The following is a 25,856-nucleotide window of genomic DNA, read 5'->3' as shown; positions in this document are numbered from 1 at the left end:
AGAAAAAAAAAAGGGAAAATGCAAAACTGTTGCTGTAAGAGATAATATACCGTGTGATGTGCTAATTGGATGAATGGGCAAAATGATGCGCAGCAAGAATGTCTCCAATTACTAATCAATTAATAACAGCATAGTGGCACTCTACGACAAAAATAAAAACTTGTTTGCAAGCGATCTGCCACATACCTATCAAAAATTACCAGAAACTGGGTATCTGAAATCAGGTTGGAAACTCGACATAAAGAGACGATGTAACGAAAATTAACTGAGAAAGGCACTGACCTATTATATCTTAACTTTTAATCAGATGGCTACAACAAAACCAAATTGGAAAGCTACACAAAGACGTGTTCAAAGATTTGACTAATTTGAATGAGCTGTGAGTATATGGTTAATGAAATACTAGGTCTTTATATTGTATTTACTTTTAATCCATTTTGCGCTCCTCCTGACATGGGAATAGTAACGAAGTGACCGTGTCATACTCGTAATCCTGTTACGAGTATGCAGTGAATAACCTGGTCACTGATTGAAACAGACGACCATTTCGAAAGGGCTGTTCCTGGTTTTGAATCCCGCTCTGACCATTAATGCCGAATAAAACACTTTGGAACTCAGAAGTTGTTATTCCTAAATTCTAAACTACAGAGAGCCTATCAGTCCAAGGAGTTTTTTCAGCCAGTTCAAAGTGATTAAAGTGTAATAACTAAGTTTGAAAGTAGTTTTAACGACTTTCAAACTCTTTTTCTCCTATACAGACAACTTGACAACAATAACCTAAAACAGTTGCCAGAGGGTTTGTTCGTTGGTTTAAGGGCACTGAAACGCTTGTGAGTTAATTAAAGGAAAACCTCAATGTACAAAATAAAAATAGTTAAGATTTTTTGTGGAACAATTTCGGATCTATGCAAACTGAAGATGGAGAAACTAATGTGTTTTTTAGAAAAAAAAAAGGGGAAATGCAAAAATGTTGCTGTAATAGATGATATACCGTGTGATGTGCTAATTGGATGAATGGGCAAAATGATGCGCAGCAAGAATGTCGCCAATTACTAATCAATTAATAACAGCATAGTGGCACTCTACGACAAAAATAAAAACTTGTTTGCAAGCGATCTGCCACATACCTATCAAAAATTACCAGAAACTGGGTATCTGAAATCAGGTTGGAAACTCGACATAAAGAGACGATGTAACGAAAATTAACTGAGAAAGGCCCTGACCTATTATATCTTAACTTTTAATCAGATGGCTACAACAAAACCAAATTGGAAAGCTACCCAAAGACGTGTTCAAAGATTTGACTAATTTGAATGAGCTTTGGGTATATGGTTAATGAAATAATAGGTCTTTATATTGTATTTACTTTTAATCCATTTTGCGCTCCTCCTGACATGGGAATAGTAACGAAGTTACCATGTCATACTCGTAATCCTGTTACGAGTATGCAGTGAATAACCTGGTCACTGATTGAAACAGACGACCATTTCGAAAGCGCTGTTCCTGGTTTTGAATCCCGCTCTGACCATTACGTGAAGCTGTTTCTCGGTGGTCCTGGTCTCCAGTGCTCTATCCCGTTTTCTGGTCTCAATCAATTGGAATTAATAACATTTTACATTAAATTATTTGCTTCAGGATGCTTGAAAAAGCTCCTGAAAACCAACCGGACAAGTGTAATGTACTTCTAATTTAAAAACGTGATGGTTACATAGCATATAACAAAGTTCTGATTCAAATTTAGCACTACAGTTCCTCAGCAAGATACAAGTGGACTGTTTTCCCCGTCCTGTTTTCACTTATATGCGAAAAACATACCAGGTGACGTTATTTTGTTTCTGAAAGTTCTAATGAAATGATATGTTATACCTTTCAGGGGTCTGTCTAATAACAAAGTCGAGTTTCTGCCACAAGAAGTATTTAGCAATCTATCAAGTCTCACAAACTTGTAAGTCACCAAACAAGATGTCTTAGATCTTCGTATACCATTTGTCATCAAAATCTAAAGGAAAGGATTGCTTTGCTGTCAAACACCAATTGCGTTTTTTTTTTTGCTATACACTTACAAGAATCATTTCAGCGTTCTGCTAACTGTTCTATTATGTTGCTGAGAGTTTTATCTAATTATTATCAGATATGATGAAGAAGGCCCTTAGGCTTAGTGGGTGTAGTCAGCCATAAAGAAAGTGAGACGGGTGGGACGGGTCACAGATAGACGGTATTGGACAGAAGAGAACAACCCACCTTAGTTTATTTGAGTATCTTCTTAATTAAATAAATATTCATCTTCTACATCTCGGGGGTCTTCCTTTTGTTAACCCCATTTACTATTGCCTTGATAACTTTAATTTAGTGGTACAAACGTTGTTGTTATGAAAGAGGTGAAGAGGTGGAGAGATGCAAAGACATACTATTTACAAGATAAGACAAGAAATAAGTAGAATAACTGTGTGGGAAAAAAAGCAAAGCGAAAGGTACGAGCAGGACACTATGTGATGCGCCTGCCCAAGAAACTGAAGTTTTAAAAATTGAAATATACGCATCTAAAGAAACAAAGAAATAGAATTACGGATGGTGATATAGGCAATTCCAGGGGATGAACCACGAACGCACCAAGTCCACAACAAAAAGTGATATTAAAAAGGGCTTATACTTGTTTTATAAAATTATTTAAAGAACCCTCAAGCGTTCCCGGCTCAGCTTTAGATGGGCCACGCACTTTAAATCTTATTTTACACCAGTATCACAGTCAAATACGAACAGGATTTATAAATTTCCATGTATTGATAATAGACCGTTTCAAAACTTGCAGGTGGTTAAAAAGCAACCAGCTGAAGAATTTGTCAGGCGATGTTTTTTCCCAATTAGTCAAGCTGCAGTGGCTGTAAGTAAAATGTCGTCTGTACAAATGCTTTATATCAACTTTTGCAACACTTACTCCCAGCACTTCCCCCCTGTTCCCTTTTTTCCTTACCCTATTGATATTCCTCAGTTTTCGAACCTTATATCCACTAAGATTCGTTTTTGTTTGCCTTTCATTCAAGAAAACAGAGAGTGTTATGGATGTTACAGAAGGCAAATTTTATTTGTTTTGTTTTCCATAACTTTATCTCGGCCACATTTTCTTCAGGCTTAATTCATGGCGTGGAAAACAGGGCTGGGGATGGTGTTTAAACCAACTGTCGTATTTGATTGATGAGTCAAGCTACAGCCGCTCTAATTACAAAACTTCATTTTCGTGACAGCATTGTACAACTCTTAAATATACGCTTGGTGCTTAAGTTATAAAGAACATTGTAAAGAATATTTCTTCTCCACACTCGCCGTCAAGATGTGCTCAAAATCTCATTATTTGCTGAATATGAGCGAATATGTCTTTATGTTAAATGAGTGTCGTCAACCACAAGGCGAGTGACATAGGGTCAGGTTCATTTGTAAAGTAGCATTGTGGAATAATCCTACATCGATCATATCAGAATTATAGCAAAAGCGTCTGTTTCACCTGAACATAATTAGCACGGATAAACTGTCAATTTGACTGAAAGAAATGTTCGCTACAGCAAAACTACACAAGAGTTAACACTTTTAACTGAATTCAGGAAAATATCTTCTCGTAGGAATTTGGGTCAAAACCAGATAAAGGAGCTACCACCTGGAGTATTCAATAACAACTCAGAGTTGGTCGGACTGTAAATAATTGAGATTCATTCCTTTGTTGACATTGCTAAGAGTTTTATCAAAGTATTTACTAGATATCATCAAGAAGGTCCTCAAGCTTAGTGGGTGTAGTCAGCTATAAAGAAAAGTGAAAGGGTCGTAGATGGACAGTAATGGACAGAAGAAAATGACATACTTTAGTTTATTAAAGTATTCAGTCAATTAAATAAATAAATACCTTCTTAGATATGTCGGGGTCTTCCTTTTGTTGACCCCATTCTCTCTTTCCTTGATAACTTTGCTTTATTTGAATAAATGTGGCTGGTATGAAAGGTGGGGAGAAGCGAAAACATACCTTTTACAAGATAAGAAGAAATAGGTAGGGTAACAGTATGGGAAAAGAAATAAAATTAAAGATAGTGACATAGACAGTACCATGAGATGGACCACGAACAAACCAAGTCCACAACAAAAATTGATATAAAAAAAGGACTTAATTAATTTATAGAATGATTTAAAGAACCTTCAAGCGTTCCCTCAGCTTAAGATGGGCCTCGTACTCTACGTTTCTTTGCACGTCAGTATCTCAATCAAACGCGAACAGGATTAATAATTTTCCACGTATTAGTAATACGTAGTTTAAAACTTACAGGCTTTTATACGACAACAATATCAAGAACTTGAAAGGCGATATATTTTCCCAATTAGTCAAGCTACAGTGGCTGTAAGTGAAAAGTCGTCTGTACAAGTGATTTATATCAACTTTTGCAACACTTACTCCCAGCACTACCCCCCTCCCTCTTTCACAAGTGATATTCCCCAATTTTGGATCCTTATATCCACTAAGATTAGTCTTCGCTTGAATTTCACTCAAGAAAAGAGAGTGTTTAATGGATGTCACCGAAGGCAGATATAATTTGTTTGTTCATAAAGTCGAACCAGAAAACACTCAAAAGAAAACCTCCCACGCAGCAAATGATTGACACTGGTAAGTTGGTTTACTTATTTAGAAGAAACCTTACATCCAGAGTAAAATCCTTTTCCGCTTAGTTTCTTAGTTTCTGTAAGTAATAAAAGTTTAAGATTACAAATGTCATGTTTTCGTTCATTTCATTTACTTAAGTCAGCAAAATTTTCCTCAAGCTTCATTCATGGCAAAGAAAACAGGGTCGAGGATGGTTTTTAAGCTAATTGTGGTATTTTATTTAATTGTCAAGCCACAGCCGCCCTAAGTACAAAACTTCACTTTCGTGACAACATTTTACAACTCTTCAATATACGCATGGTGCTCTGACAGTGGCATAGTTTTTTTATAATACGTGTTGGAAAAGGATAAAAATAGCTATTGACAAGAGTTAGTTTATATTATCGTGTGCTTTGAGGAGACTCGCAGCAACATCGAGTCAAAAATGAATGTACGTTGAAAAATGACTGTTTGGATGAATCAAACTTGCATTAGTGGCAGTGAAGAACTGAAGAGGGTAACTTCTCCTCTTTAAACAGTGGTTGTATACAATATTTTAAGGAGTACTTTTATCCTGGCTCGTGATCGAGATGTGCTCAAAGTCCCGTTATTTGTTGATTATGAGCGAATATGTCTTCATGTTTAATAACAGTGATCGACGCTGAGGCGAGTAACATAGAGTTAGGTTTGCTTGTAAATTAGCATCTTTGGGGGCCACGGTTTTAGCTAAAACCTTGGCCCCAAAAATATTTTTCTCACCTTGCCTTACACGTGTTAAAGTTTTCACAAATTTTTCACTACTTCGCCTGTTCCTGTTCGTAAGTCCGGCCAAGCCTTTACGGTCATCGGCCCCTGTAACTTTGGCTTATAAATACAGGCGTTTAGTCATTCTTGTGAAACTCCCTGAAGATGTCTACGACAGTTAGACGAAACGCGTAGGAAAATACAAGAAGTTTTAATTATTATAAATTTTTTAAATTTTTACAAGCGTAGCTGGTATGAAAAGGAGAGGTGGAGAGAAGCGAAAAAGAGATTGATAAATGAACACCTACTATTTACAGAATTAGAAGAGATAAGTTTATAAACTAAAGGGAGCGAAACCCTAAAGGAAAAGGCGCGAACGGGACACTAAGACCTACGCGAGCTTTTAAGTTTTAAAAAGTACACCGATGTACAGATATAAAGAGGCTAAGAGATAAAATTAACGATGGTGACATGGACAATCCCATGAGATGGGCTACGAATAAACTAGGTCCACATCAAATACTCACATAAAAAATAATCAAAGGCCCTGTGAGCCAACTCGTGAATTGGATACGCCAATGTAATTTATGTGTCGTCAATGGAAATTAATGTTTGATTTTCATACTAGGGTATGAATCGCTCTAAGAAGTGTTGGTCTGGTGAATGAACGTTTTGAGGAGTCTGATGTGAAATTAAATTAGGCCTCAAAGACAGAAAATATGGTTTGAGTGAGAGTGTATGACAATCACCGTTCCAGATTTTACTGTAAGGTTTTGTGGAGAGACTGTTCAAAAGGGTCGGTAGTTACTTGCGATGTAAGCATAGGGATAAGCATATAAAAGCTCATGCGTTGCATGGGACGCTCGGATATAAGGATAAGCATATATGCACAAGATTATCTAAAGGTTGCGTTCTTTTATACTTATGCTGTCTATACTAGTGAGTCATGCCGTAGATGGCCTTGTCGTACTGCCACAATCATAGTAACTTTCACTGTTACGAAGGAGTGGTTGGATCAAATCCGCAGCGCGAAAGTAAATTTTTTGTTTTGCTTAACCGCCCGTAAACGCCCGAACCGCGCAATTGGCTCGCGCGAGAACGCTTTCCCCCGTACCTCCCCTACCGAGCAGAATTTTTTTCCTCAAACTTCCTCTATAGTTTGGAGATCAAGAAACGAATCAGAATCCGTCGTTTGCGCATATATTTTGATGGCTTTAGGGGGTACTAGAGGGGCATCATTCTGTGCGTTCATACTAAATGATCAAATTTGAAAATATGGCGTCCGCGCGGCCAACCTTCAAAATTTTTAAAGTCGGATTTTTTTTCCTTTGCGATCGAGTTAGACCTTGTGGAACTCAGAATTTGAAGTAACAATGCTATAGAGTACTCTCCTAGGAAAATAATGGATATCGAGGTCTTAAAGGTGACAGAATAAGCTCTCGAGTCAACGACAGTACGATTCTCTAAAGCGATGCGAATTGTGGACGTAAATTGGAAACCGAACTTTCGGACTTCAAGCAGGGCCTAGCGACAATTTGACGATTCCATGGCCCGGTAAATATTATGTTCGAGTAATAGTGTGTTCAAAAAATATAGTTTAATAGAAGATTTTGAGTTAAATCGTAGTTTTTCAGAATTTTCAACATAGCGCTACGCAATTTTCTGGCTGTGAAGTCAACTATACAACGATCTAAGGATGATGAATTTTACTGCGTGGGCTTTGTACACGTAAGAAATTCGTACGTTTTCCCCTTATAACAGCAAATCAAGAACTGTTTTGAATAAAACTGTCGTTCTGAAATAATTCTTGGTCACTTTGGTCTTGCTTCCCATCGACAGATCCCATTAAACTTGAAATATTTTCACTCACGGACAAATTTGCATATTCCTTTGAAATATGACCCGCGTGTCTATTTCCACACATTCCAAAATATTTAGGGATTTTTATCTTTCATCTTCATTTTTGAGTAGAAACTTAAGGCGCACTTATCGTTGACCTTCCTTTTTTTGTTTTATTTTTTTCTTTTTCGGACACAATAATCATTTTACTGCCTATATACATTCAAAAATAGAAGTATTGACGCCATAAATGAAATATACTCTGCAAGAGATAAAGTGTATTCGGAGATTGGGCAAACTTTAATTCACGGATGAAAAACGTATAGTTTTAAACTCTTTTAAGATTATCATTGGCTTCTTTTCGCCCCACCACTATTCTTAGCAACAGAGGTCGCCATTTTGTTAGTTTATTACTCGCCAAAGACTCTCAAATGCACTCAAAAGCCTAAAATGGAAAAAAGTTTACTGGAATCGACCAATCGAGCGAGCAAGCGAGCGAGCGCCATTCTTCACATCATATCTACTACTAGCTCTTGCTCATGAGTGCAATTCACGAGTTAAAAAGGACTCAGACTTGTTTTTCAAAAATGATTTAAAAGAACCCTAAAGACATCCCTCTTAAAACGGGCCCCGCAATCCGCATTTCTCTTTACGCCAGTATCTCAGTAAACGCGAAGAGGATTTAGACATTTCCACGTATCGGAATTAAAAAGATTTTAAAACTTACAGGTGGTTATACGGCAACAAGATCAAGAATTTGCCAGGCAATTTATTTTCCAAACTATTAAAGCTGCAGTGGCTGTAAGTGAAAGTCGTCCTCTCATATCAAATCAGTGTTGTCAACGCATTTTGTCATCCAATAGTGCATGTTCCATTTCATCGAACGGAGTTTTCAACCCTTAAATACCTGTGTAGCACATAGACCAATAAAGGTCGCGTACAATCAATGATCATGAACGCGATATAATGGCTAAATCTTACAAAATACGAAAAGTGGTCCAAAGATTGGGTGCCTCAAAAGACTAGCCCCTTATGAAAGTGTTTCATGTTGGAAAATTAAAACAATGGCCGGTTCAATGCCGAATAAACTACTTTCGAACTCGGTGCTTGTTAGGCCCTAAATTCTGTGCTACAGAGAGCCTATCAGTCCAATGAGATTTTCCAGCCAATTCAAAGTAACTAAACTATAGTAAGTAGGTTTAAATTGACTAAAGTAATTGTGACAATTTTTTACTTTTTTTCTCCTTGGTTTACGAGCATTGGCACACCTGTGAGTTAATTAAAGGAAAACCTCAATATAAAAAATGAAAATGGTTCAAATCCTTTGTGGAACAATTAGGATCTAGGCAAACTGAAGATGGAAAAACTGATGTGTGTTTTTGGAAAAAAAGAAAAGTGGAAAATGCAAAAAATATTGCTGTAAGAGATCATATACCGTGTGATGTGCTAATTAGATGAACTGGCAAAATAACGCGCAGCAAGAATGTCTCCAATTACTAAACAATTAAGAACAGAAGTGTGGCACTCTACGAAAAAAGAAAACTGGTTTTCAAGCGAGCTACCGCAGACTTACAAATAATGATCAGAAATCAACTTCATTAAAGTTTCGGGCGGTATTGGGTATCTGAAATCGGCGTGGAAAACTCGCCGTAAATAGCCGATGTAACGAAAATTAACAGAGATAGGGAATGACCTATTATATTTTAACTTTTAATCAGATGGCTTCATAAAAACGGTATTGGAACGCTATCCAAAGACGTGTTCAAAGATTTGACTAATTTGGATGAGCTGTGAGTATATGGTTAATGAAATACTGTCTCTATATAATATTTACTCTTTATCAATAGTCTGCTCCTCGTGACATGGAAAAAGAAACGAAGCGACCATGTCCCATTTAACCTCAGCGCGGCAATCCTGTGATGAGTATACAGTGAATAACCTAGTCACTGATTGAAACTGGCATACATTTTGGAAGGAAGCGTGACCCCAAGATAAAAGTGTTAGACTCGAAAGCGCTGGTCCTGGTTTTGAATTCTGCCCTGACCATTACGCGGATCTGGTTTTCGGTAGTCCAGAGTTCCACTGCTCGATCTCGTTTTCCTTTTACTTCAATAAATCGGAATAAATAACATTTTACGTTGAATTATTTGTTTCAGGATGCTTGAAAACTCGTGAAAACCAACTAGATAGGCGTAGTGTACTTTTTCTATATAAAAAAGTGATAGTTTCACTGAATATAACAAAGGTCTAACTCAGTGTAGCGCTAGGGTTTCAAAGAAGAGAGAAGTAAACTTTTTTCCCTGACCTGCTTTTATTTTGTTTCTAAAAGTACTAATGCAATTACATGTTGAACTTTTCAGAGATCTGTCTGATAACACAATTGAGAATCTACCGCAAGAAATCTATAGCAACCTATCACAGCTCACAAAACTGTAAGTCGCCACACAAGATCTTTTTGATCTTACCATTCGTTATCGCAATCTACCTTTTTTTCGCTGTGAAACGCAATTTTCGGGTTTTTCCTATACACTGACAAGTATCACTCGTCAGTGTCTTGCGAACTGTTCTATTCTTGCAGGATTTTATCGAACAACCGAATTGAAGAATTACCACCATCGATATTTGTTAACCTGACCCACCTCAGGACATTGTGAGTAGTGACGAACAGTTTTAATTACTGATTGATTGTTACTTTTTTCTTAGTGGATTGATTGACTGATTGATTTATGAATTCGAAAATGGAACACTTAAGGCAAATTTGAAAAAAGAAATGCTGCATCTAAATAACGGTAACAGAGACTGTTTAGTTAGACTTTCTTAAAATTGCTTTCGAATTCGACAATTTTCGAGCTATGCAAGGTCAAAGATAGATCGATTTAATCGTCAAAGATTGCTCTCGCTTTGCTTTTATTCTCTTCATGATCAATCTTAAAACTTGTGTCATTCTCTTAATCGTGTCTTGGTCAGTCGCTTTTTCTCGCGCTTGAAGTCGTTTGCTTGTCACTCTATTTACATTTAATGCAGGCTGGATTCGTTGCGATTACTTTAATTTGGCTTTGGTTTTCGGGCACTTACTAGAAAAGCACTCAAAATACTTACCATTCATATAACATTCACCTTGAAATTAAAAAAAAAAGGAGAAAAATAACCTGCCATGAACAGGTAATATGATTGGCAATTTAACAGAAAAATGGAGAAGAACAAGTTAAAGAAGCTCCATCCTAAACAATTTTGGGGACTGACAAAGCTGCATGACCTGTGAGTATTTATTGTATATCTAAGTAGTTTTGGTATCTAGTTTCTAGGATTTGAATATGTCATTACGCTGATATGTGTGACCCAGCCCGACTGACGGATTTTTTTCTCATCGCAATTGCCTGCAACATACGCTGGGATCGATCACGTTTTCCAATTATGGAAATTTAACGCCCTTTGTTATAATTTCTCTATGTTTCGCCAAAATTTCTGAAAAATATGCTTGTGGAGGGTCTGTGAAGATAACTAGAGAACCTGGAAGGGGATTAGCCGGGTTAGAAATAATAAGAGGGATTTTTTGAATACCTTGGAAATTAGTTGTAAAATTCATGCCACATCACCAGAAATCGGGGACATTTCGAGCCCGTTACGAAATGTCAGCGGTATATCGTATTACAGACAATTCAATACGGCGGCGGTGGAAGTGAAGTGAACACGTAACTTTCTGTTTCCGTAAAACCCCGCCTAGTACCTTACTATCCCAGAAAACCAAAGGAGACGTCAAAACAAGGAAAATGGCGGCCAAACTGTGCAGTTACAGGGACTTGTATCTTTCGTGTTCTTCCTTCCTAAAATTGGGGTATTTAAAACTGGCGTATTGGGCTTTTGAGCTCTGAGTCTCCTGGCTCTAGGAAGATTTGTGGGCCAACATATTCGACTGTTTACAAACGATTTAGTTGAGAACGCGTCCGCAGAATGCATATCGAACTACGCAGTTGCGAATCTTCACAGGGTTGTTCCCACGACAAAAGAATTGTAACACCTAGTCGAAGCAGATTTTAAGAGTTCATATGGGAAAATGGAGTCAGAATTATGGGTTTACTCTTATACCTTGGGAAAAGGTAGGCTTGAATTTAAGTATTTCTTTTTCGTTGCGATGAACGCTTTAACCGATGCAGGCTGCATTTCCAACTACGCAGTGAAAGAATATCCCATTCTTAGACAGCTATTTTGAAAAAACAATCTTTTCTTATACATTTTCTTATACATTTTGCTTGTAACACGAGAACTCCGCCATATTGTCCCAAATTTCTGGCAATGATGACGATGACGCTTCACTAGAAATAACCAAAAACTTAAAAAAACCAATGTGATTACATTGAAAATTGTTGTAAGTTACTTTCTCTGTTATGAAAACAGGAAAAACATTTTTCCTTTTTTCATCAGCTATTTATCAGGAAACAGACTCGAATATTTACCAACAGGAATTTTCAAAGATCTGAGCCGGCTTTTGATAATGTAAGTAGGCAATGAATCATATGGTGATTAATTTCATCGAAGTGGTATCTCAGCATCTTCTAACAATAGTAATATTTGGTTTTAAATCCAGGCATCAGTGTTGACTGAAAAATGGTATCATTGCTGTTGCGCTGATTGATTTTTTTGTCTTTACTTCTGTCAGGGAGATCTTTGATAATAAATTGACTAAAGTTTCCGTTGACAACTTCAAAGAAATAAAACAGTTGAAAATTCTGTGAGTGTTAATAAAATGACAATCAATATATAAAAGGTGCTTCAAGACTGTAGACTTTCATCCTATTTAATGAATTCTTCCCCATCTAATTTCCAGATATATGCATTCCAACCAGATGAGGGAGATTCCTTATGGATTTTTCAAAGGGTTAAATGATATACTGCGAGTGTAAGTTTTTTATATTGTTTTATTTTAAAACTTAAAGTTTTTAACAAGGCTAGTTGACAAGTTGTATGCAGTTTTATTTATCTATTTAGTTGAAATAATTACACTTACAGGAGTGTCGACACAAATCTGTTGCGTTGCAATATGCACAAGGACGACGCTGACCCTGCTTTCATATACAACGACGCCGTTTTTTTGGCGCATTCTTAAGACTTGGGTCCTGTGGACAAGTTTTATGCGATTTTAATCATCCATATAGAGTAAAAATTTCTTAGAAGACTGGTTACTTCCTATTTTACAATTGCAGGAGTTTCGACACACATCTGATGTGCTGTCATGTGCACAAGGAGGACGCTGACTGTGCTTTCATTTACAACGACGACTTTGCTAACTGCGAGAGCATGTTTAAGAATTCTGCCCCAAGGATAAGTATCTGGGTGATTGGAATGTTTTCTCTGGCTGGTGCAGTGTTTGTCATAACCTGGCGAGTGATTTTCAAAGAGAAGAATGTGGTACAGTCCATCATGTTGCTACATTTGGCGGTGTCCGATGGTGTGATGGGCACCTACCTGGTCACTGTCGGCACCAAAGATCTGCTGTGGAGAGGAGAATATTACTTGCATGACTTTCAGTGGAGGTCTGGCTTGTCTTGTCAAATTATTGGAGCGATCTCCTTGTTGTCAAGTGAGGTGTCAGTAATGATGATGACACTGATTTCTGCTGATCGCCTCAAAAATATTGTGTTCCCTTACCAGGGTGCTTCTCTGAAACCAAAGGCAACACATATCCTGTGTATCTCCATATGGGCAATTGGTTTCCTTATTGCCTTTTTTCCTATGTTTGGTATCGGGTATTTTGAAGACCCATTCAGGTACCATAGTTACTATGGTAGAAGTGTGGTTTCTTTGCCCTTGCAGCTTACCTCTGATAAGCCAGCAGGTTGGGAGTATTCTGTCGCTATCTTTCTCGCTTTGAATTTTGCTTTTTTCTTGTTCATCATGGTCGCTTATGTCACGATACTCCTCAAGTCTTACTTGTCGAGCCGGCGATTAGCCCGCCAGGGTACCGCAAGAGAGATCCAGGCCAGAGGAGTAAACTTTAGGAGGGAAACGGCTCTTGCAAGGCGGGTGTTTTTCATCATTCTTAGTGATTGTGTCTGCTGGATGCCGGTGATAGTGTTTGGCATGAGGACCATCATCGAGAAGTCTTTCAAAGCGCCAGGTGACCTCGCCGTCTGGATTGCTGTATTTGCCCTTCCGATCAACTCTGCCTTGAATCCCATCCTGTACACCTTGTCAACAGAGCAGGTATGATAGACGCCTATAAATCAACTACAATGAATAAAAGAGACTCCGTCGACTAGAGCTACAAAAAGTAGGTAGCCTAATCATAGGAATGGTAATGGGTTGAAGCCGACCAGGAGCACTATGATAAGAATGCTCACAGCTGCTTTGATGACCCGAAAATGACCCTCACACTTTTTAAAATCATTGAAAAGCAGAGTCACTTGTTTCATTTTATTATGTGAGACCAGTTCAAAGCAAGAAACAAATTAAGATTTTTTTTGTTTATTGCCTATTCAGGTCCGAGGCATTCTGGGGAACAAATTGGAAAAATTCTGGAATTACTTGAAGAACGTTTTCTTTTGCTGTGGTCGAAATCAGGAAGGTGCGATGTTATGATCATATATTTGAAGAAATAAAACTACAGCTAACACTTAGTAATAAGGTATAAACCAAGCAACTGGGTTAACTATTAAAAGATTTCTGCAAGTATAGTTTTTGGTTGATTGATTGATTGACTGATTTTTTTTCAAATGCATTCATTCATTCAATCATTTATTCATTCATTTATGTATTCATGCATTTGGGAATTCACTTAATCATGCTTTTCCTTGTTGGTCTCTGCGTTCGTTCGTTACTACTTTCGTTCGCTCTATCAGATACTTCTTTCCGGGTTCGTTCACTAGCCTTTTCTCGTTGTTTTCCTGAAAAGGCGAACGACAGGGAGAACAAGTGAACCAGCAGGGAATGGATGAAAATGATCAACACGACGGCCAGGGAGGTAAAACCTTTCTTGTGTCAGCTAACAATTCTTGGAAACTGTAAGCAAGGGTACAGCAGAATTCTGTGACTAAAACATATTCGATTAATTTTTCAAGCAGAAGTCGAGGGTGCGGAAGCAATCGAACTGGCACATATGGGTGCGCATCTCCCACAACAAGGTAGGCTGACGTTTCCTAACCAAAGCCATCTTAACTGGAAGAACAGTGTCGTATTGAAGTTTCCTTTGCGCTGATGATGTTTATTGTGTTCTCTACCTGGGGTGGTTGGATAATTTTATTTCCCCTAGACGTAGGTCTTTATTTTCATTACAATCGTCCAACATTTTTTCGTTCATTTTGTTACTTTTAATTTTTAGATCCCGTCATGTAACACAAAATTTGATCGATTTGAGAGCTTTTTAAACGGTTAGGTGTGTGATCCTAAGCTCACGGTCATTATCATCTTCTGGAAAGGGGAAGAAAGAGATCTAGCTTGTTTAAGAGAAGTTTTTGATTTTGAAATAACCACAAATACTCAGATACAGTGTTTTCAAAACGTCATGAAGAATAACGAACAATGTTGTTAATTAGTCGACAACTATTTTAATTTATTACACGACTCGGGCAGTCAGAGGGCCAATAACTAAAATCAACCAATCAAAATGCTCTATTGCCGGTCAACATTCTCTCAGTATTGGACCGGGTACTGTCCCGAATGGCCTCGAATGATACCGCACTTGTGTCCCTTTGAACTTCAGTCGTATAATAAAGCTCTTATTAACCAAGCTTGCTCGGGACCATACTGGAAGAATATCTCCCCTTGGTCTTTTTTGTACGGACCGAGCTGCGCTCGGTCCGTACTGTCAAGACCTCGGGCCGATATGCTCCCAGTACGGCCCTCGCGCTTGGTTAATAAGATATATGTAAAGGTATAATTTACCTATTGGTTTCAAGGAGAACTCGACGAAGCCGAAAGAATTGAACCAGCACCTATCGGATCAGCTCAACCAAATGAAGGTAGGTCGTCTCACCTTATAATATGGTTTTATCAACTGGGTTGATAATGTTTGTTGTCCACCGTAATGAGTTTGTAAAAGTCTAGTTGAAATAATCACAAATACTCAGATTCAGTGTTTTCAAAACGTTGTGAAGAGTAGCGTACAATATTGTCAATTAGTCGACAACTATTGTAATGCATGGTATAATTTACCTGATGGTTTCAAGGAGGACTCGACGAGGCCGAAAGAATCGAACCAGCACCTATCGAATCAGCTCAACCAAATGAAGGTTGGTCGTTTCACCTTATAATATGGTTTTATCGACTGGGTCGATAATGTTAATTGTCCACCGTAATGAGTTTGTAAAAGTCTAGTTGAAATAATCACAAATACTCAGATTCAGTGTTTTCAAAACGTTATGAAGAGTAACGTACAATATTGTTAATTAGTCAACAACTATTTTAATGCATGGTATAATTTACCTAATGGTTTCAAGGAGGACTCGACGAGGCCGAAAGAATCGAACCAGGTGCTATTGGATCAGCTCAGCCAAATCAAGGTAATTCGTCTCACCTTCTAATATGGTTTTTCAACTGGGTCGATAATATAAATTGGCCACCGTGAAGAGTTTGAAAAGTTTAGAGACTCTCTGCGGTGGGCAATTTACATTTATTTATCAACTGAGGTAGTGAAATCAAATCATCTTTTAAGACCCTCACCGACGCAACACCACAGTTTCATCAGAAATTTACCTTACTTTATTTGTTCGCTTACTAATACAGAACGTAAACATGAAATCTTCGGCGCTAATGAGTAAAGTTTGGGGTGGAGAAAGTTGAAATTCAACTTGTAAAATCAAAACCTCAATGCTCTTACAGGAGAGCCTTTGCTGCTCGTAGGTTGAATTGATATCTTGAAAAAAAGCAAGCGGATTAATTTTTCGATTCAAGTAACCTCAGAAAAAGGAAACTACTTCAGTAAATTACGATGGTCCACGTTAACTGACTTCCCTTTCGGCTCAGAGATGAGAATAACTTTTGATTAGTGAAATCGACATATCCTGCCAACGCCATGATTGTTTCTCTCACTTTCCTCTTGGAACCGTTTATGATGGAGCACGTGATATGTATGTGACTTTGAACCCCGTGTTAAGTCTTCGCGGGGTTACCATTTTTTGCGGAACAAGCTAATGCAAACAAGAGGTCTATATCCCTTCTCGAGTGTGTCGAGAAACAAGATATGCAAGAGACATACACGCATGAGTACACACAAGTCGACTTTTTGCGGTTGAAAAGTCGTGAAGACCCCTTTTAGAAGGAGCACAACTTAAATACCCATAGTATATTTGCTTATTTTTTTCGTTTTCTTTTTATCAACGCAGAGCAAGGGGAGCAAGAGCTTGATTCTGTGTCCCTTACTCGAGGTAGGTTAACCTTACAAAGGGCTTACAAAGACCTTTATCACAAATTTAAAATTTCTATGACCAGGAGTGGATATAGTCTATTATCAAACTTCGTATCAAATATCAGAATCATATGGAGAGTGGAGTTCTCAGAATAGTTATGTCTTTCTGTGAGAGGATATTGAAAAACAATTTTTTTATAAGCATAACATGATAGGGCAGAATACTGATTAATATTCAGTAAAAGAAATCAATGTTTATCTTCAAGTTAATCCTGTTGCACGCTTTCGTTTAGGAGAATGATGTTAGAATGTTGTTTACTGAGCAGCAAGCAGTAAGGCATCAAGTACAACATCTCTTGAGTTTTTTATTTTACCTACCGTGTCCATTTAATTGTAGGTAAACGGAGTAAAAGTTTCAGGTTTGCAACCGAAAAGAGGTGAGTGAGCAGAGAGATTTGCCCAGTTTTATCTTACGCTGATGACGCTCAGTTACTATTACATAGTTGATAGACATAGTGACTGAGAACCTGACTGCTTAAAGGTTGACTGTTTTTTTTAAAAGAGTGACTGTCATTGTAACTGACTGACTAATTGACCGACTGACAGACAAATCGCTGACCAGTCGCCTAAATGACCATTGACTTTTCAACTTGGAATTACTGACTGAGTACTTGTCTGACCAACCGACGGACTAATTGACTGTCTGACTGATCAAACGACAGAATAGGGCTGTTGTCGGAGAAAGACCCCCCAAAAAACTTCTTTCTTTTTAACAGAAGATGGGGACAATCAAGATCTTCAAAGCGTCGAAAGTCGTCCTCGGCTTCCAAAGTTATCCATGAAGAGCAAGATTTCGAAAACGAGACGGCACTGTAGGTGGTGTAATTCGAGGAAATTGTTGCAAAAGAAATTTTGAACAATTTTCTACGCAGAATTGGTCATTGGGATCAGTGATGAGATACAGCTGTGGCACCATTTTAACTAAGCGTGATCTTTGTAGAAGATTCTTGTACCTAAGAAGAAACTATTTGCGTTCATTTTGTGCCTCAGTTTAGGAGTTTAAAAAGAATCATTAAGTCAGTTCTATTAAACCCCTCAGTGTGCGTTGGTTATTTTAAGTCAAGTCAAATCTCGCTCAGTCCTACGCTATCTTAAAAACCTTCCCAAAAAAAATTTTTTTCTTTGCTTCAGTGGTTTAATCAGTTATAGTTACATACTATCACTTATCTACGTTAAACAGATAATTGATCAGATCATTTCTTGAGGATTTTATTCCCCCATGATGCAAATTGCGCATGTCTTGGGACATCCGCCATTTCTATTGACATCATCTTTGGGAGATTTTCGGGCACTCTTTAAGGCACCCTTTCAGGCACCCTCTCAGGCACCCTTTCAGGCACCCTTTCAGGCACCCTCTCAGGCACCCTTTTAGGTATTTCATATTCACGATTGAAATTTTCGTCATTGCCTCTTAACATTATCAGTGCTTCATTGTGATTTACATCATCATAGTTTGTACAAAGAAAAGAGGGGCGCGGTTGAAACTAATGGCATTATTTGGCTCGAAACGACAGGATGGCACATCGAGGACTACAAGGGTGTTTTTTTTGTTTTTTTTTTTGCCATTTTTGATCACGTGTTTGCTCGTTCGCCCTGATGTACATAATTATATTAAGAACAAGAACAGGTATTTAAATATATTTGCTGCAGAGTTCAGAAAATGTACGCTTTCTGGCCTATGAATTATCTAACATTTGATCCTCGTTTAGACAAAAAATTAAACAGTGCGCTGGGATGAAATGTGAAAAATTTTAATTAATAAAGTGTTAACATATTGATGAAATGGCTCCTGGTTAAAGGATCATGTTAATATATAGCACCATTGAGTAAAACTTACGGAGGGTGATTATTAATTAAGAGGTAACGTCGTTAGTAATCAAATAATTATTATATTAATGTTGTAATTATATTCATGTTGTATTAAAATTCTGAGATATTTAGAGATAAAGCAAGTATCTCACTTCAACTCTTGCAACCAAAACAGCATGACAATTTTGGAGCTTACATATTCATGAAAATGTATGAAACTGCCTCTAGAATAAAAGAGAATAAGAGAAATGCCAGGATATTCTTTTCTGTATCGTTTTCCATGTGCTCACCTTTTATTGACATAATTAAGCGATATGACACACTTGTCCCTACTCCATAACGTAATAAATGAGGATCACGAGGAAAGTTCATAATTATTTGTTATAGCTCATAAGAGTTACTGGTTCTAATTCCATCAAGTGGTGGCGCGCCTGAGGTGTTATTTGTAAACTCACGGTAAACACAGTAAATACCAACAACCCGGCGTCAAACAAATTGCTACTCAAAAGCTCAAAACTTTTCTAACGACTCAAAAAAAAAACAAAAAAGCTTGCACACATCAAAAAAAAGTCTGCGTGATTTGCTGGCGACATTATGTGATCTCAAAGCAAGTGGGCACTAGTAGACATTTACAGAGTATGCTAGCATAATTTTTGGCATAATTCGAGCAAACTGATAATTTCTGCCAAGTAGCAATGCTAGCATAATTTGCTCATTTTGATAATTATCAGATCATTTTTGATGCCATTATTTGATAATTTTTTGTCTCTAGTCCCAAGCACTTGGTGACCTTAATCGATATTTAAAGTTTTAGTTAAACTATTAGCATTTGTAGGTCACTGTGAAGCACTGAGCCCGGGTCTAACCTGAACCACATGTTTATTTGAAATTCATTGTGGATTTGTTGCGTTTCTTTCCTGTAGACGAACGGCTTCTAGTTAAATAATATATATTTTGGACTTATTTGCATTTTTTCAAAGAGCATAATTTAAAAAAACGGTGACATAATTTGGAAAAAAGAGCATAATGTTAGCATAATTTGGCCAAAAAAAAGCATTGCTACTAGCATAATATGCCACTTTCACTAGCATAATCTATAAATGCTTAGGCGCTAGAAACGCGCGCACAAGTTCGGCAACGTCGTCTTAACAGTTGTCATCCTTACTGACTTGAAATAAATGGACAGCGCTTTCTTAAGAATATTCATCTTAAGATAATGATTTGGAACAGCTGTATACAGACGGCTTTCTGTATGTGAATTCAACGCTGTTTAAAGGCAGTTCGATCTGAGTTTAAATGAGGGAGCAGCGAAAATATACTCCAGGTATTTACCTCTTTTTGATATTCCAAATGTCGATAGGGTGAAATGTTAGTAAAATAGGTCACAGACTTTATTGAGTGGGGGGTGGAGATATCAAACCTGTCGGAAAAATTTACTGCACTTTTTGCTTCCTCGATATTTAACTCAAAGGCAATAATGAATTACTTCAGCCATTCTTCATTTATTGAGTTACAAAACATCTATAGATTTAGCGGCTTAACATTAAGCACTAACTAATTTTTCCCATGCCACTGTCTTTCCAATAACAATGATAATGATAAATTTATTAATGTATTATCATAAAAAGTGGTGTGTTAGTTATTCAGACTTTCCCGGCTGGAATAAGATAAGAATGATAACAACATCTTTACGTTTTTGTGTTCAGTCAATTGTTGAAGACACGTGCTTTGTGGCGCGGACAACTTAATCGGAAGAACAAGAAATAAAGAATCTTAGGAGTAATTACCTGAAATATTACTACGGACATGTAATTGCTGAGGTAAGCCTGGAAAGGTAAGTGTAACTGGAATGCTTTAAAATTCCTTAGTTCTCGGGAATTGTTCTCGAAAATGCATCCAGTGCGCAAAGACAAAGTACAGTAGAATTTCGAGCAGACAAAAACCTGCAAATTCAGCAAACAATCTCTTGATCTTTCAGTTGACAGCATGAAACTCGTTAAGGTTTAGGTCAGAACGCATCTTAGGACTGTATATTCATAGTCATCTCACCTGGAACGAACACATTGACACACTGTGCGCCAAAAACTACTTCAAAGAATTGCAGTTTTAGCAAGAGCTCGGAAATATGTACCAAAAAAATATCGATTGCATCTCTACAGTGCAAGTATCAAACCGCTCTTCACTTATCGCTGCACTGTTTGGAGCGACTGTAGCCAAACCAACTTAGACGAACTGTTTAAACTTCAAAAACGCTGCGTTCGATTAATTTTGGATAGTCCGCGGGATGCACGATCTTAACATAATTTTTAAAAGCTTACGTGGCTAATATCTGGCCTATCTAACAAACTGGAGCTCACTAATCAGTATGCCATAAGAACTCTTTTAAACATGGCTAAGTCAAACTCATATACTACCTTACTTGACCATGTGGGTCTGAAGACCCTAGAGCATCGCAGATATACTCATGCTCTCTGCCTCTTTTATAAATGCTTATATAACATGGGGCCGGACAATATTAGGGAGATGTTTTTATTTCGTAATAATAAATATGACCTCAGAGGCTTCTGCAGGCTTGATCTGCCTACTTATTCTAGCAGATTCATGCATAGGTCATATCAATACGTCACTACAAGATTATGGAATAATCTACCTGACTATGCAAGAAGAGCTCCTTCTCTTAATATTTTTAAATCAATGCTGGACGAGGTCAACTTGACTACCAGTGTGGAGTGTGAATGCAACTTTTGTACATAGCTTATTTTATCCCTAGCTTGTTCCCTCTTAGTTTTATTGATTCCTATTTATTTCCTATATATACATCATGATTCCCATATGTTTTTATAGTTCCTTTTTATTACTATTATTATCATCATTGTCTAGCTTGTTATATATGTTATTTTAACCTGGCATGTTCACGTTAAAACGAGTTATACTCAATTGTGAAATGTGGATAAATAAATTACTTACTACTACTTACTTACCGGCTAATCAACTATTCAAGCTCAATAAATTCGGCCTCTCAAAGAAAGTTATTGATGGAAAAGCACCGGAATACTTAATTGCAACCTTGGACTCACTCCGGTTTGAATAGAAATACTCTAGCAGAACAAAAACATTATACCGCTGACCCAAACCCAGTACTGAAGCAATTAGGAGAACATTCTTTTATTCCACTATTAAAGAACTAAATGCTCTTAACTTAGAACCAACCACCTTCTTTAGCTTAATGAAGACAACAACACTGACTAATAAGGCCGCCTCAAACTATACGGTGGACAATTAAAAAGTTACTGTGATTTTTTTTTTTTTATAAGGACTTTTATTATAATCACTAGTTAAACAATAGTGTTTCCGTCGAGGAACTAAAAAAAAAAGTCTTTCTATAGGATTACACAATTACTGGTGAACCAGTAGTTTCCATTGTGGTCCTTGCAAACAAATGAAACAAATGGTCTAAATTGAACATAACATCATTAAGAACATCATTAAGAACCCCAACCGGCCGGAGGCAAACCAGTTGGCTACTTACAAGCGTGGCCAAGGATCTGACCTCGGGGCTACCGTGAAACAGATCCAGTGGTCAGGGTGGGACTCGAACCCGGGAGCGGCGGATAACAAGTCCGACACTCTAACCACTCGGCCACACTGCCACACTAGCGGCGGATAGTTGCCCCGCGGAAATTTGATGTTCTTAGAACAAATATGCTAGTTTTTAAAACATCAAATTTCCAAGGGGTAACCATTAGAACGATAATTCCAAGACGTAAACACTCTATTGTCTTATACCTGTAAGAATTGAAAAGTCACTGTTTTTCAAATCTGCCTAACTTCGCGGCTGTCAAACCATCCAAAATTTTTCAAGGATGAGTACTATCCATCTGGGTATTTTCCGCGGACGGGCACTGTCCATCCGGGTATTTTCCGCGGACGGGCACTATCCATCCGGGCGTTTTCAGCGGACCGGCACTATGGGCTAATAGTGTCTCTCCACGGATGAACACTATTGCGTCACGTGATCAATTTACACCAATAAGAATCGGAGAAAATTTTGTGGTGAACTATAATTGTAAATAAATAATCTGGATATATGAACAAAGTTGAAATGGTAAATTGCCCACCGTAACGATTACAAAAGCTGACGTTTCGAGCATTAGCCCTTCGTCGAGACGTCAGCTTTTGTAATCGTTACGGTGGCCAATTTACCATTTCAACTTTGTTCATATATCCAAATTATTTCGTTACTCCCACCGACGCAGCCCCAAACAGTTTCTTTCGAAACTATCAGCCTTTATAATTGTAAATAATTTGAATATATCAACAAAGTTGAAATGGTAAATTGGCCACCGTTACGATTATAAAAGTTGACGTTTCGAGCGTCCACTAATTTATTCGTGTTTTTCTCGTTGCCATGTTCCCACCAATCACGTAGCTCCTTTTTCTGCCTTTAAAAGAACACACAACCCACAATTCCACTATTCGCTCCGACAAAGGGCTGACGCTCGAAACGTCAGCTTTTATAATCGTAACGGTGGCCAATTTACCATTTCAACTTTTTTGATATATTAATATTACCCCCACCGACGCAGCCTCAAACAGTTTCTTTAGAAACGATCAGCCTTTATAACTGTAAATAGGCTTTTTATCATGATTGTTGTAATTTTATTCTTATCAATCTTGTTTTTAAAGGGCCTCTAGGAAGGGAGAATACAAGAATTTTTAAGATCATTTATCATAATTACTATTTGCAAATGAGCTTTTCATCATTGAGCAATTTTGTTTTTAGAGCGGCTACTAGAGAGAATACTTTTTAAAGTAATTGGTGTCACTACCTTAAAATAAAGGTTTTTTTTATTTGATTTAGTTGCAAATGTGCAGAGCGGTACCTTCAGAGCGGTGCCTTTCTTTTTATTAAATATATCAACTTAATTCATGTACGTTAACTCAGTTGTACTAAAACGTTATAAGATGTGATACGGTAAAGTGACTATTTTCACTTCCCCTCAGCTTAACAACTGAAAACAGGAAGATGGCGTCCAGAAGGATCATATGGGGTTTCTTAATTGCTTTCTGTAAGCGTTTTTATGTTTATTAAAAATGATATCAAGCCAAAGGACTAAATATTTCACATAAGCTTATTCCAAAGCAAATCACAAACTTTAAATTGCCTCCCCGGTAAAACTGCAACTTTTGCTCAGATGGCAATTTTAAAAGACATGTTTCGACAGTAACGAATCGTAATTTTCAGTTAAAATATTTAAGAAGTAATATTTTTAACTGAAGATGACAGTAGTTATTGTCAAAACATGACTTTTAAAAATGCCATTTATTTTCTAAAATTCGTTACATATCTGCTCTTATCTAGACTTGTTCCTTAAATGTTTAGGTCTGAATAGAATGCACTCGCGAGAAGATTAGGAACCTTCAGCGCAATAGAAACATCTGGCGGAAGGCGACTGTTGGACAGGAACTCGAAACATGCTCACTGTTTCTTCTTAAATTAGGTGACATCTAGCACATAGGTTCTACTTTCGTCATTTTCACGGCTTTCCGGTCTTCGATGTTCTCATGAGTAGGAACGGGCTCCAGGCAACAGCAGACCATGTCCGAGATGTAACAAAAAAATTCAACTTATGCAGCGCAAGCATTAGGCTGAGCAAAATACAGTTTAGTGATTCCTTGTTTAATTTTCAACTAAATCGTGTTGCAAAACAATTTTTTACTCTCATTATTAGGCAACTAGCCTTATCTCCTGCGTCTAGAAGAAGCAAATTATTTTAATATTTGATGTTTGGCATCAAACGCGCGCTCACTTAATTATGTCATTTATATGCGTCACGATGAGAAAAAAGTTTGTTAAATATGCGTTCGTAGAAAATTTCATCGCGTGGCTAATAGTAGCGAACCGAAAGATCGAAAGAAAAGATCGTATGTGTATCTTACGAAAAACAATATCTCCGTAACAATTACACGAGAACATAGGATGAGGTTGTGTCTACAAACATAAATTTATTATCCGCTCGTTTATTTTAACCGGTGCGCGATGTATTCCCGCTGGTTAATATCTTGCACTTAATATGATGCTGAAACCGGCAATATGTTTCTTGTGTTTGAAATTAAAAACCAGGAGATAAATTACGTCTAAATATCCCTGAATAGTTAACAGATCAAGTGAGGTTCCAAAGCATCAGCAAGTATTCCGGCTGAACCCGCTCCAAAACAAGGATATAGATAGTCTGCGTGGTTTCTTCCCTTTTAGTTCTTGTCGATGTCGATGTCGATGTATCAGTTCTCGCCGGTGTGAAGTTACATCCTCATTTTTATCTTACTAATACAGGTTTCATAGACACAACCAATGATGACGTAATTTGTTATATATGGCTTTCAATCAAAACGTCCTATCGGCTTTTGTCTCCATTCTGAAGTTTTCTGGCAAAAAGGATCCATTCGAGATGCTGTCTTGCAATGCTCCGGCGAAATTGACATATACCAAGACCTGGGCGAGGAACTTTTCTCTTTGTCCTCTCGTTTACTCTGATTTTACATGCAGTTGCGCTAATAGCGGAAGTAAGCCTTCAGAGAGTTGTCCCATCGTTTTACTCAAGTCAACTTTTGCAAGCTCCGAAGGGACATTATGTGGAACTCAATTTCACCTTGGAGACGTGATATCCAACACCATGCATTGATGATATGTACCTTGCGATTTGCGATGGATACAACAAGTCTGCCAATCTTCTTGTGAGATTTTGTGGAAGGAACATTTCTGGTATTGTGCGATCCAGTGGCCAAAACTTGTGGATCAGAAAATTAGGTTTTTTCAAGCATTATATCATGTTTTGGGGCTCGTACACCAACAAAACACTTAACACAACAGGTATTGTCTTCTGAAGTTACAAACTAAAACAATTCTAAAATGTTTTTAAGTCGATCGACAGAACATGACAGAGGTATAAGTATATTTTATTCATTTGTTCCCTTCTAGTCTACCCCAACCTTGACAACGTGGTTACAACTCAGTTTGTTCTTTTCAACCAAACCTCATCTCTATGGTGTCCAGCAAAAGGTGCACCGGCACCAATTATTGTTTGGAGAAAGAACGGCACAGTGGTACAAAACAGTACAAGTGTACAGTATCAGCTGAACATTACTGGAGAAAACCATGACAAGTACAGCTGTGAAGTAAACAGACGTGAAAATAAAGAAATTCATTTCGTCATTGAAAGTGAGTTTATTTGGAAATATTTGATTTTAAACCCAACAAGGCTGAGAAGGAAATAGACTGCACATTTGCAATGTTTCCATACCTCGCTGGTGAAATGAGCAAATCCTAAAGCTTTTTCACCTGCCTTCGCAGCTGAGAGACTGACATTATCATTTAAGCGACCCAATGACATTGAAATAGTATTGAGGATTCACGAGATAACGAGAGCGAAGCTCCGCAAGTACAAC

General features: G+C 37.6%; 1 protein-coding gene and 1 long non-coding RNA gene across 2 annotated transcripts; both read left to right on the top strand.

Annotated features, from left to right (window-relative positions):
- Positions 1–11,269: 11,269 nt before the first annotated feature.
- LOC148743394 (G protein-coupled receptor GRL101-like) lies at positions 11,270–14,203 on the top strand. The gene is made up of 7 exons (XM_088751098.1): positions 11,270–11,298; positions 11,624–11,695; positions 11,859–11,930; positions 12,027–12,098; positions 12,403–13,402; positions 13,679–13,763; positions 14,091–14,203. Exons 1-7 carry the CDS (start codon positions 11,270–11,272, stop codon positions 14,201–14,203), a joined length of 1,443 nt encoding a protein of 480 aa, XP_088607224.1.
- A 49-nt stretch (positions 14,204–14,252) lies between these two features.
- LOC148743393 (uncharacterized) lies at positions 14,253–15,427 on the top strand. Its single transcript, XR_015990034.1, has 3 exons — positions 14,253–14,319; positions 15,094–15,156; positions 15,364–15,427. It is a non-coding gene; the product is annotated as an uncharacterized LOC148743393 (long non-coding RNA).
- Positions 15,428–25,856: the final 10,429 nt, after the last annotated feature.

Source organism: Stylophora pistillata, chromosome 1 (genome assembly GCF_964205215.1).
Source record: "Stylophora pistillata chromosome 1, jaStyPist1.2, whole genome shotgun sequence".
In the NCBI taxonomy this organism is placed as follows: domain Eukaryota; kingdom Metazoa; phylum Cnidaria; class Anthozoa; order Scleractinia; family Pocilloporidae; genus Stylophora; species Stylophora pistillata.
Note: the sequence above shows the minus strand (reverse complement) of the source record. Positions and strands in the feature narration are given on the sequence as shown.